The sequence below is a fragment of the Rhamphochromis sp. 'chilingali' genome, assembly GCF_963969265.1.
Source record: "Rhamphochromis sp. 'chilingali' genome assembly, chromosome: 9".
NCBI lineage: Eukaryota > Metazoa > Chordata > Actinopteri > Cichliformes > Cichlidae > Rhamphochromis > Rhamphochromis sp. 'chilingali'.
The window spans coordinates 22,818,618-22,832,449 of record NC_137936.1 but is presented as its reverse complement, the minus strand read 5'-3'; the positions used below and the strand labels follow the sequence as shown (position 1 = coordinate 22,832,449).

The window sequence follows — 13,832 nt, the reverse complement described above, 5'->3', positions numbered from 1 at the left end:
ATGTATATATATTTTATATATGGAAAGAAAGAAAGAAAGAAAGAAAGAAAGAAAGAAAGAAAGAAAGAAAGAAAGAAAGAAAGAAAGAAAGAAAGAAAGTTGTAATTTAAAAAAATATTAATATTCCACAGGGTTAGACAGCTGGGTGTGATGAAGGCAGCCCCACACTTTGAAAAGATTGCTTTACAATAACATTTAGATATATTAACATTTTGAACTGGTTTGGGTGTACGGGCTCTTATGAGAGAGGCAGCAGTGGATTAAAAGTGGAATGTGTTGTTCTGATTGGTCGACCGGCTCCTGGCTAAACCCACTCTCTTTCATCCATAAAAGAAAGGGCAGTGAGCCTATGGGAGCGCTCGGCTGTCTCCTCCTACGCCATGCACGAAAGTTGGCCACTTAAACTACTTCCAACCAGCCAGCAGACATTACACTGAATCCAAACTACACCAAGGGAAAAAGAATAACACTGCATTTTATCTACCGCAGATACTTTGGGTGCAAATCATCCATTTTGCAAACTTTCCTTTGTAGAGATTTTTTAGATTTTATTTGATGCTTTCTTTATTCTCTCTCTCTCTCTCTCTCTCTTTGGCATATCTATCGCAGCAGAGGAAAGCATCACTTTTATTTTTTCCCCCGGTGGAAGAAGGGCTAGTCCAGTTTCTCCGCCTGGGATTGGGATTTGACAGCAGCAGAGCATCTTGTTTTCAGCATTTTTAATACATTCCGGGTTTTTTTTATCTTATTTTATTTTTTATTTTTTTGGCTTGGACTTTCTAAGAGTAGCAGTTTCGAGCAGACCCCGGTTTTGTGTTTGTCTGTGTAGCTACATGATGGCTACTTTACCAGGAACAGTGCCTCGGATGGTGCGCCCTGCGCCAGGCCAGAACTACCCCCGAACCGGCTTCCCCCTGGAAGGTAAGAAAAATGACCAAACGTGTAAAACATCTGAACTCGAGCTGATAAAGATCGTCGGCTGTTCGCTCTGTCAGCTTCCACCGTGGTAGTGACACAGAGCACAGTTTGTTATCGGCGGCATGCTGGGAAGAAAAAGATGGGTGGACAAATACGAGCCTCCAGTCAGTGCTGATGAAAGTTAACCCGAAGTCATGGTCAACGGTACTCCAGCCTCATGTTCCTGCGTTGAGTCACTCTGAAGTGTGTGTTTTGTATGACACTATATTTCTTCTATATTGAATCTATTTTCAAACGTATTATCTTTCTTGCTAATGTTGTTTATGGTGGATGAAATATTTGTTATAATGACAAATGCATCCGTTTTTATTTTGTTTTATTTTTTCACTTCCATTAAAATAAAAAATATTCTAAATTTACTATTAAATGTAGAGTTTCTTTTTAATTTAAGCTACTTTATTGTATTTTTTTTTTTTTTTAGCATTTTTAGTGCTCTAACTTTTATGGCTGCACACACACGTACACACACAAACACACACACGCAAAGCAATCTAATTGGTAATTTATTTATTTATTTTAACTGCGATGCCCAGCACACTCAAGTCGTCTGAACATATGGCGGGGGAAAGGGAGGGAGGAAACAAAAAAGGAGATCATTTTGTATTTGCATGCATTTATGGAAACAGTTTTCCCCTTACAACCAGTTCGTGCTCAAGTGCTCTGGACTGAAATGTACAAAAACCACGTAGCTCGCAAGTTACTCGAGCTCCGGGATTTGTTCAAGTATCTGGCTGCTGGAAATGGCAATAATACACACAGCAAAGAGATGGCCCAAAGGATCACATCAATATTTGTACAGCATGACTAGGAATAATCAAGGTGAGAAGTGTCACCCTCTTTAGTGTCTCTTGAATGTGAAATTGGATCCTGAAGTGGCCTTGCAAGCATCCTGTCAGCCAGACTAAGGCTGGACGAATTTGGCACGATGCTTTCTTGAAAATGTATAATATGATAATGTGTGTAAACTACGTCCCATTAAAAGTCAGGAACATGACAAATATGCAGCTGTTTGACTATAGTAAAATTTTAGCCTGGTGTACTCTGAAGAGAGCAAAAGCTCCACAGGAAACGTGATGTGTAGTTTGTGTTGTTTGTGTTGTTTGTTGAGACTTTTATTGTTTATTGTTGTGGCGCAGTATCCACGCCTCTGGGCCAGGGTAGGGTGAACCAGCTTGGCGGAGTGTTCATCAACGGGAGGCCCCTGCCAAATCACATCCGACACAAGATAGTGGAGATGGCCCACCACGGCATCCGACCTTGCGTAATCTCGCGACAACTGCGAGTTTCTCACGGTTGTGTCTCCAAGATCCTCTGCCGGTACCAAGAGACCGGCTCGATCCGTCCCGGGGCCATAGGAGGCAGCAAGCCCAGGGTGAGTGGGGGTCCACGGTCCAGGAAATGGGTCACAGTAGCAAGAGGATGGGAGAGAGGGTGGGGAGGGGTGGGGAGGTGGAGTGGCAAAAAGCGCATGACACCTGAGTGAACTCAAACCTGATGTTTGTGTTGTTATTGTAGATGAAGTGCAATATTATAATAATAATTTTCTCAAGGTGGGTAACACACCTGCAACATTTTTATAGGGTTCATGAAGATCTAAAATAAATACAAATATTAATTTTAAAATGACACAAAATAAAAGCTAAAAGAAAAAAATTGAGAAGCAAACATTTATTTTTTTATAATGATATAATTATATAATACTGATTAACCACAATATATTTGTGGTGTGTTTCATACCTTTTTCTTTTCTTATATTTGGTTATTAGCTTTATAAAATTGTGAATAGGGTGACGTAAAAATGTCTCACTGATTAGCCAGTTTTCTGTTTCTTTGCCTGCATAAGCCTATATCCCGACTAAAAAATAATCCTACATTTTAAAATTATTAATAATATAATTTAGAGTTATTTAGCATAATTTAGAGTTTCGTTTTAGATTTCGTTCGTATTATCTTTTCGTTGATCTTTCGTGGACTAAAACAAAAATATCTTCACATCTCGGTTAAAACTGAAATTCCTTCTTTTCCCCTCGTTTGTCTTCCCCCTCTCCTTTTTACACCTTTTCAAACCTAAAGCAGGTGGCAACGCCTGACGTGGAGAAGCGGATCGAAGAGTACAAGAGAGAAAACCCGGGCATGTTCAGCTGGGAGATCCGGGATAAGCTGCTGAAGGACGGGGTGTGCGACAGAAGCACAGTTCCTTCAGGTGAGGCTTCATCTGGTAAGCTGCACTTTTTTTCCCTACTACCAGCGAACACTGCAGCATCACTTCTGAATGAACATCACTTTGAATCCCACGTTTTAAGCTTCAGTTACTGATAATAAAGGGCGCACCTTCAGCTGTTTGACCCAGGAAAAAACTCATCCCGTTGAAATGTGGCTTCAGTGCTCCATAGTAAATTCCCATCATTGTATTACAGTGTAATTTTACTTACCTTTAATACAGTAAAACACTTTTAAAATATTTTCCTAGCGCTTCTGCTGCTTCATGTAAAACTTTTTTTTATTTTATTTTATTTTTTATTTTTTTTGCTGTGCTATTTTTGTGTGGTATAGCCTTCTAAAAATGTATGATAGGATTACTATGGTTCTTTTATGGGTTTTAGGGCTAATCACCCGTTTACCTTTTTGTTGCCATTAGTGAGCTCCATCAGCCGCGTTTTGAGGGCCCGATTTGGCAAAAAAGATGACGAGGATGACTGTGATAAGAAGGATGAAGATGGAGAAAAGAAAACAAAGCATAGCATCGATGGCATCCTCGGTGATAAATGTAAGTTAACAGCAGAAAATATATGGCCCTTTTGTATATGTCTGAAATAAGAAATTATTATTATTTATATTATTTAGAGTAAATTTCAACCTTGTAATCAGGAAGCAAGTGTTTTAAATAGACTTCCTACTTCACGTCCTCTTGGGAAATTGTCCCACACCCGAGCTGCAGCTAAACGGAGTGAATTTATTCCTGCTTTTAACTCCGAGCCAGCAGTTGTTCATTCACTCAATTATTTATGAGAGCCTTGGCAGAAGGTATTTAACTGCAGAAAATTAATTTGTGTAGCAAATTCCTCCTCATTCATTCACTCATTTAACGACCTCTAAACGACAGCTGACAGTTGACCCATTTCACAATCGATGTCAGTTCACCGACATTTCACCACTTGTCAGTTAAAGTGGAAATCAGTGTTCATATTATTATTTGCTCTGATGCTGCTAGGAGGGGAAATAAAGCGATGCAGGTATTTGCTGTCAGCGCCTTCCGTATTTATGAGGCACTTCGAAGGATTTTGGGTATATCCTGTTATATAGGATACGTTCGTTTTTGTAGCTTGTTTTATGTATATTAATTATGAAATTGTTAGACCATGGAATCATGGGGAAATTTCTTTTAATTTCAGGTATTTTTTTAACATGATCTTCTGATTTTATCATATTTTATTTTTTGCTATTATTTCTTTACGCTTGGCTATGAAAGCGGGAGAAATGCACAGTGTCTGAATCAAACGTCTGAAAGGGTTTAAATAGATTTTTTTTTTATCACAAAAGAAAAAGAAAAAAAGGGACGGCCAAGAAGAATTTTTCAAACTTGAAGATGAACTTTACGAGCAAAAAAACCCTCCCCTCTATTGATGCGGTTTATAAAGTGAAGGGTCCGATGTACAAAAGCAAATCCTGGAAAGCAGGGCAGCGAAAAGGAGAGTATGGGTCCGTCCATTCTTATTCAAAAACCTGGTTTAAAAAAAGAGAGAGGGAGAGAGAGCGAAAACTTTGGACAAAGGGCAAGAAGAGACATAAAAGGAGATGAATTATTCAGTACGCCCCGCTGGTAGATAGTTTTGTAATTTTATATAATGGTCCGTTGGAGAAGAATCAAGTGATAGCGTGAAAACGGTCTCTTTTTCTTTCACACCACGCGCTAATGTTAGGGAAAAAAACAACCTTTTTCTTGCAAAAATGTCCAATGTTCATATAGATGAGCCGCAAAACGTGCAGTCTCAAAATGACCATAGTAATAATTTTTATTATCATTACAACGATAAAAAAAAAAAAAATGCGCACAACTGATGCACACGTTTTGCATTTTGAAGTTCTTACCTGCAAAATCCTCGCGTAATTATTGACTATTTACTTTTTTCTTTTTTCTTTTTTTTGATGGTGCACAATATAGACATAATTCTCCTGCTTCTATTTTTTCTCCTTACCGCTGCTCGTGTTTTAAATTGGGGTTGATTTACGTTGCTATAAAAAGAGACGCACCCTCTGCGTAATGCAGTTTAGACTACCAGCAACCGGATGGCATTTAATAATGTTAATACTTATTAGAGTAAGCACTGGAAACGATGGTTGCTGAATAGGTGGCTGTGTTCGTGCCGGGTGTAATAGCTCGCAGGCATGGTAAGAAATGTATTTATCCCCAATCAGCCCCTCACTCTCCGAGTTGAAGCACAGCCCTTATGTGGAGAGGGGGTTTAAAGCAGATTAAATAGAGCCTTTTATTTCTTTTCACTTTCATCTCAGAGCGGAGCTCACAGTGGCTCGCCCTGGGCACAAAATTCATGAGATTTTTTTTTTATTCGTTTACTTATCCAGATTTTAAGACTTTATTTATTTATCTATTTGTTTATTAGGTCTGCGCATTTGATTTTCTCAGAGGTTACATCACGGATTTATCCCAGCTTTAATCTAGCTTTATTAAACGTGTATTTAAAGTCCTAACCACATGACAATAATGTAGATTTTATTTGCTGCATGAAGACAGCTGTTTGTTTGTTTTCATAAGGTTGTAGTTGAAAATAAACCAATCAAACCTCAGCGCATAACCGCCGGAAAAGTCTCGCTTTTAGGGCCTTTTGTCGTTGATAACTGTTTGGAGTGGTGATCCTGGTCCATCCCACAATTTGTGCAGAAACAAATTTCCAGTCCAAGGTGCGCACTTCAGTTGTCACGCACGGCTATTAAAATCAGTCCCAGGGTTTTAATTGCGCGCAAGAAGGTGCTTAAAGACCGCTGTGCGCAAACGTGGGTATCGTTATGTTTTGCGCCACCCCGGTGAGAATCAGAAGGCGAATCAGCTGCCTGGCGTCAATCTGCCACACTGATGCATCCAAACTGACCGTTAGATGCGCTGCAGACACGCGATGGACATTTCAGCAAATCGCAGGATTACCTGAGGTCCTCGGTGTAATTAAACAGATGTCAGAAGGGATTATTTCAAGGCAGTGGGGAGGGAAAGTGACAGAGCAGAGGAGAGGTGTGAGGAAGCCAGACCAGCCCAAACAGCCAGGTGGGACTGGGAAAGAGGAGGCTCTAACTGTTACTATAGATCCATATTCAGTGAAATACAATTTGGAATCCAGTGAATGTAAGTCGCATACTGCATTCCTTCAAAAGTATGTGGATCGTATTGTCTCTTTTCCTTTTCAGCTTCAGTTATAAGTCGGCATGTTTCATTAATTACGACGGAAACATGTTTTCTTCAGGTTTACCCCTCAATGCCAGGTACCCTGCATGTGATCTGCTACAGAAACAAACAAACAACAAGGGGAAAAATAGTTTCTGCCTGCATGGTGATGAAAATGTGAAAAGCTGCCCTCTCTGCGCTTTCCACATCACAAACGCACGTGTGTGCGCGCGCACAGGGAAGCGCGCCCTCGTGCACGCACACCCAGTCTCTAAGTGTATGGTAATATAATGTAGCTATATTTCGGGTCTAAAGCCGTGCTGAATGAGAAGGACAGGGGAATGAAGCGAGAGACCACTTCAAACAAATCCATCTGGAACAGTGTGTGAGAGAGATTCAGTGAAAGTATGGGGAAGTTATTTAGCTATTAATAACGTTTTTTCCTCAGGCATTGAGAGTGACTCCATCTGCACTTTCTCGCAGCTATTTGGCTGGGTGGAAATTGAGGGAGACCCAAATGTTGGGGAGAGATAACATACCCATCATAGCCCAGACCCTGCGCTGTGCTTCACTGCATTAAACTCGGATTAACCTCCCCTGTCCCCGCAGCCACTCAAGCCACATTTCACTGGAATTTACATCGGTAGGCCTACATCTCTTATAAAGGGGGCAGGAGCTGAAAGACATGACATCGTCGATATTATTATTATTAGTAGTAGTAGTATCATCATCATCATCATCATTATTATTCTTATTATTTTTATTTTTATTTCCAGTACAAAAATAAAAGTAATGATATTTCAATTTCATTTTTCCATTTTTAGCTTAATAAAAGAAAAGGTAAGAAAGCAAATATCATAAAGAGTAATTATTTTGACAATAATTAAGTTTTATTTGTATAAGTTTTATTTGGTAATTTTAACATTTCTTTAGAAAATATACATTGTGAATTGTTTTTAAGATGTCCGGACACCCGGACACCTCTGGGTTTTTTGTTGTTGTTGTTGTTGTTGTTGTTTTGTTTGTTTTTTACACAAAAAGAAAATTTAAAAATACACATAAGTACCTTTCTAACCTTTCTTTCGAGACTGCAGTAGTCCAAATAGTGGTAGGTTAACAGGTTTCAGTGACTGTTTATAAACTATAATAATAATAATAATAATAATAATAATAATAATAATAATAATAATAATATCGACACCTTAGATAGATGAACGATGAGCACATTTAGCCCATAGCTTGGTCATGATGTAAATCCATTATTGTTAACGACGTCTCGCCGTCATTTTGTCATTAGTGTGACAAATTTCCATTTCGGTATCAGCAATGTGCTAAAATTGTAGATTTAGAAATTAAAATTAACAGCGTACAAAAAAAGAGAAACATTTCCGCATTTCCGTCACTATTTCAATGCACTCCCCACCCCTCCCTTCTTTAAAAAAAATCAGCCTTTTTTCCTTCAAAGATTATGGTGTAATTTGTTATTTAATGACATATCGCGAGACTTGATGACAAGCGCTACAAACACTGTTACAAATTGGTCTATTGGTTCCAGCGAGGTAACGTGAGCAAACCGTGCAACATAATAACAGCAAACTGCGCTGCGTATGAGCGGATATTTGAGCGCTGCATCATTTTTTTAGGGGAGTTCAGTTTAAGCTTGTAGGCCTACCAAACCGGCGAGACATTTCGGTGTCAGGAGCTTTAAGTGTCCAAAGCATTAGGCTGCAAATAAGAAAAAAAAATCGAGTAGGCTTAAATTCATTCTCTGCTGACATTTGACTTTGATCACATGAGAAATATTCATGGAAGCACAAACACTAGCTCTGTCACCATTATCCAAGCTGACAGTGATACCTCTCAAGGCTGTCTATTAATTAAAGTGGCGCTTACCATGTGGGACGACTTCCTATCTGGGTACAAAAATGGTTTTTCCATCTCTTGTGGGGCTCTTGAAAAGGGGCAATCTTTCCTCTCCAGCTTCTTGTGGGAAATTTAAAAGTGTACAGAGGAAGACATGGGGATTTCTAGCTCATTTATAAAGACGAGTTTATAATCCTTTCCTGCTTAATAACTTAAAAGGATTCAATTTCTCCCCTCATTTATGGGGTTATGATCACACATTGTTAGGCGCAGATAGCAGCATTTCAAGGTTAACATTTCCTGCTCGAAAATATCAGAATATAAGCTGTAAGCCCATAGGTGCCCTTTGTTTAGCCCGCAATTTCCCCCGCAAATGCTGATAGGCCCATTTTAGATGTTGTTACTATTAATGTGATAACAACGAGGAAGCCGAGGAAGACCAATTCGATAAGATGCCTCTATGCCACAGAGCATTTTTTTAAATGATATGATATTTAATTATAGCATATAATTTCACCATCGAGAATTAAATTCAGTAGGCTTACGCTGACTCTGAGGATTGAATGTCTGGTTGGGGGTCTCGAGCCATACGAGACAAATTAAAGAGGAAGCGTTGCCCTCCAGGTATCCTGTCACAACAGTAGGGTGCTTCAGCGCGTCTCTCATTTCTGTCTGTGTTTTATTCCGCCAATTTTCACTATGGGGCTCCGAGAACCTGCGCAGTGCCCGCGGGGCTCTGGTCCAAAATAAATAGAGTCTCAATTTTTCATCATCTCTTTTTGCTCAAGTTTGCCTTCTTTCTCTTCCTCTCTCTTGTCCTCATTTCCTTCCCCCCCTTCTCTCTGTCTCTCTACCACGTGCATCACACGGTCACGTCAACAGGTGGAGGTGTTTAAAAACTCCGAGGAAGAATTTCCATTCTTTCGTACAGCTCCGGGGTTTCTTTTTGATGCACTTGACTTCCTTTTTTGATTGTGGTTTAATAATTTTTCTTAGCTCGAACGGATGCAGGTTTAGAGCCGGTTTTAAACAACTGTCGTCGTTTTAAAATGTCAATTTGCCCGAACTTTATATAATAATAATGCAGGAGTGATGGATTTCATGACATTTGAGGCGCTTTAGGGTTACATTGTGGTATTTTCACGGAAGCAACTGCAAAAAGCGCACTTTTTAAAAATTACCCGTTTAGAATGTGACAAATTTCACCGACTTATTATTATTATTATTATTATTATTATTATTATTATTATTATTATTATTATTATTACTACATTGAAAGTATCGTTGCTGTCAGCAGCAGCCCGCCTGACATCGCCTCAAAAACATTTACATTTCCACTTTAGGGGCTTGACGTATTCTCCAAATTGCCAGCGCTTTGTTAGCATTAATGTTTAATTGGCTGGAAGAAGATGAATGAGGCTGACAGGAATCAGCTGTCCGCAGAGTCCCCTGTGAGTCTGACTCGGAAATCATAACCTGACCAGCTTTTCCTCCTCTGAAACCAGCTCGTTGAACTTGTCACATCTAATTAGGGTGTTAAAACGCACCGAGAGCATCGGTGGGAAACAGTAGGTGGTTGGTCCGGGGCAGCCAATAAGGCCTTTTTGGGTCAGATGGTGGGAGGGGGAGGAGGGGTGGGCAGCGTGGTTGGATGGGGATGTTGCTGAATTGGACCGCTGCGGGCTTTTATTTCTAAGCAGCACCCCCTTTTTTCCGCTATTACTTCAATTATGGCCATCCAGCGGGCTAAACAGGCCAGCGTGCATGGACTCTAGCCTTGTTTTAATTAGGTATGAAATTAATTAGAGCAGACATCTATTAAAGACTTTTAAGTTTGGCTAATTTTTTTTCGACAGAGTTTAAAGGTATAACAGTGGATTAATGGCTTACACCCAAAATTACATTTTATTGCATCCCATAATTTCTGTGCTGGCTGTCTAACAGGTGTCAGGCAAATTTAGAGATACTGAAAGTTAATTAATATTTTTTTGATGGAGTTATATGCGCTGTTTGTAGAAACACGGACGTGCATTTAAAGCTTAAAGCGGAGTTTCTCATTTCTTTAAAAAAAAAAAAAGTAGCACAATTTTTGCTCTTTCAAGAGCGCACACACATATACTCTTTACATATAACATTTTATCTTATTGTGTTGTTGGAGCTGACTGGAATGGAAAAATGCAATTGTCTTCCATCTCCATTCTAAGAGACTGCATTTTCTTTCTTTTTTTAAAAAAAATCTTTTTTTTCTTGTATTGGTTAAAAGCTCTGTGATGTCTGACAGCCTACTCTCACCATTGTTAAATGAACAGCCACTAGAAAAGGAAGAGAGAAAGAAGAGGGAGGAGAAAAGGCCCGTCTGTTATTTTCTGTCTTGAGACTTGCTGCATAGGCTATTCAGCCAAGTTGATGAACTCCTCCAAAAAGTTTATTAAGGGGGTGAAAACAATAAGAACTAAAGCCTTTGGGTGCCTGGGCAGACAGTTTATAAACTAGCTGCTATTGTGCCTCAAAGGCAGATGCATGAATACTTTTGAATAGGGGCCTTCAAACTGACACGATCAGGCTGGACAGCAGCAGTTTTAAAGGGAGACAGGGTGCTTCTGCTGCAGCTCAGATCTCTGCCTTTTTTTTGCATTAATGTACATCTGCAAAGGAAGGGAGGAGGAGGAGGAGCTGGGCACTGTCTGTCATAGCCAATGGTTTTCTCTGTGTCTTTGTATAATATGTGTGTGGGGGTTGTTGTTTTTTTAAGAACACACACACACACACACACACACACACACACACACACACACACACACACACACACATATATATATATATATATATATATATATATATATATATATATATATATATATATATATATATATATATATATATATATATATATGGAAATACCTGTTAACATATTCTTAGATTCCCTGAATCCAATTGCAATAGAAACAAAAGTATATTACAAAGCATATCATCTGTATTTATGTTCAAACAGTACGTTTTTTCTTTTAGTACTAATGCTGTATTTTTTGGGCAGAAAATGCATAAACTGAGACAATTTCAGACAAAAAGCTTCTGACCAACAATGCACCGCAAAAAAGGGGCACAAAAACACAAGGCAGAAATCTGTTCAGTGCCTTAGCAGGCTGACGTGGATTCACCGTTGATATATTTTTTTTTTGAATGGGGCACAGTGGTTACGCACACTCAAGAAGATACATTATTCCCTTCCTTTTCAGTAAACAATAGACTGTCACTCTTTATCCTTCTTCCCTCCTCTGTCCCTCCCTCCTCAGCTTTCTCTTTTAGCCCTCTTAGTCTCTGGCTCTGTGCCTCACAACATCAGAGGGAGTCCAGTGATTTGTGACCCCAGCAACCCACACTTAATCTCGCTAAAGAGGGGGAGCATCCAGTTTACAGCTTGGCGGGCCCCAAATAGACCAAGCCTGCTCTGGCAGGTGTCAACATTAGCAAACAATTGGTCCCCAGTCCCATGCCCCATACCCCAGTGCAACACTGAACCTAAACTATTTGGGGCTCTCTGAAAGGAGCCACATAATAGGGAATGTGGAGGGGAGGAGAGGAGGGGGAGGACAAGGGGGAGATTACACTCTCAGACAGCTATTAGCAGGGATGAGGCTTTTCTAAACAAACAAAAAAAAGAAGAAGAAGAAGATCAATACTGTGTTAGTTTACCAAGTGGAGTCATCTTTGTGGCTTTGGAGTATTTATTTTCTGCTCCATTGTTTTTCTCGACTTCTCAAACGTCTGTGGGCCATATTGGCAATCCAATTAAGTTTGGCAGGGGGTCCCTAGGAGGCCTATTTCTTCTCGCGGGCAGTTGTGTGTTTGCAGTGGGCAGCTCATTCAGAGATTTGGTGTTGTAATGAATCCTGAATGGTGAGTATTACCTTCCATAGTGGACAATGACTGGGCTGTCCAGAGGGGAAACAACACTCAGGGATGACAGAGCTGTGTTTAGCCCTGTGGGATTGCAGTCCCTCTACTTCATTAGACAGGAGTGTCTTTGCGAGGAGAGCAGAGGAAATGGGAAGGGAATGAGTTGACATGTGGACTGCTGCTAGTGTTGAGTGGGTATGTGTCCTGACAAGAAGGCCAATGTTTTTTTTATAAAGGCTATTTATTTATCTTTCAGTGCTGATTCGTAGCCATGCCACAAGGAGAGACAAGTGTTCTCAGCAGGGGAGATTCGTTTCAAAGGTTTTAATGGGAAAACCTATTGTATTTGTTATGGGAGAGAAATCTCATTTAATTGCTTTGAGATGTGCTGTTGGTGTCTTTCCACCTGGCCTCCAGAAGAAGAAGAAAAAGAAAGAAAAAGAATAAAAACCCTGGTTGGTGCAGTTGTTTTTTCTACACATCGCTGGAGTAGCTGGTTTCATTTCAGTACCATAAACAAGGGTAGTGAACAGTAAAGTCACCGTGAGCGTTAATGGCATCTGGACATCACGCCACTTACAGGACAAAAAAAAGCTCCAAACGTCACAAACAAACACTGATGTTATTGTAAATTTCTCCTGCAGGTAAAAAAAATGTGTTTTTGTTTTGTCTTGGCAGGGTGACTGCCAAAGGAGACAGATAGTTTATTGTCATTCCAGCTCTAGGCACTACATAATTAACCATGTAATTTCATAAATTGTAGTCAGTTTGCTTAATAAGTTATCTACCAGACAACATAAATGTTGTAACTGGCTCACAGATAATGTCGCTAAATGACAAAGGCCTTTGAAATCGTGGAAGTTTCACCGGTAATTGTGCATTATACTTACGCAGGAAATATCAGTCAGCAGATGAAATGCTTCGCTTAGAGTTTGAGCCATTTTAAAAACGAAACTGTTGCCGTTTCCTTTGTGTTAGCTTTTCAAGCCTGAGAAAGCCGTTTTCTGCGGCGTTTTTACACGTGTTAGACACACACTACAATTATAGTGACATTTTTATAGCTTTACCTTTAATTTGCCCATTGTGTTTTAGAAATATTTATTATAAGGATTGAATATAATTTAAAAAGCTTAAAAAAAATCATGTTGTCGCAGCATTTGAATCTTATGTTAGGCCACTTTTCTGTGAGGAACCCAGAACAAAAAACTCTGTTGTCCGCTTGAATTTTCTGCCTGTCTGAAGTAGAAATTTTAAGATGAACGGTGCAATAATAAGCAGGACCTTTGGCAGAAATAGATCTTTGTCTGGGTGATTAAGCCATTGTCATTGTGCTAAACAATGAAGGATCGCAAACATGAGTGTTCAGTACATCAGGACATCTCGGACTTTATTATGTCCATGTAAAATTGTGCACTGGATGAGCAGGTCGGAGCCACATAATTTACTGAAAGAAATCTAGTTTCCTCCAATTCACCTTGCCAGCTAAGGTTGTCAAACTCTGACAGCTGGCACGGATCGGGGACAGTGTTTCGCATTATGGCCATCCACTGGTTACCATGGAGCTGCATTAGAAAAGACAAAAAGCATTTCTGGCTAATTTTATTACAATGCAGGAATAGCCCACATAATGTGCAACAGTAATTATGTTTAGCACAGTGCACCCGCGCTCTCCCTCAGTGATGAATGAGAAGCATTGACC

General features: G+C 39.7%; 1 protein-coding gene across 3 annotated transcripts in view; it reads left to right on the top strand.

Moving 5' to 3' along the window:
• Window positions 1-374: 374 nt before the first annotated feature.
• The window catches only part of pax7a (paired box 7a), a 43,636-nt gene continuing 30,178 nt past the window's right edge, over window positions 375-13,832 (top strand). The window contains exons 1-4 of one of the 3 annotated variants that reach the window (XM_080891072.1): window positions 375-921; window positions 2,115-2,350; window positions 3,052-3,181; window positions 3,617-3,745. In XM_080891072.1, the coding sequence (XP_080747198.1) occupies window positions 834-921; window positions 2,115-2,350; window positions 3,052-3,181; window positions 3,617-3,745 (583 nt within the window). In that variant the 5' untranslated portion in view covers window positions 375-833. Of the gene's footprint in view, window positions 922-2,114; window positions 2,351-3,051; window positions 3,197-3,616; window positions 3,746-13,832 lie in introns of all 3 variants that reach the window. The other 2 variants (XM_080891071.1, XM_080891073.1) reach the window with 2 other exon arrangements.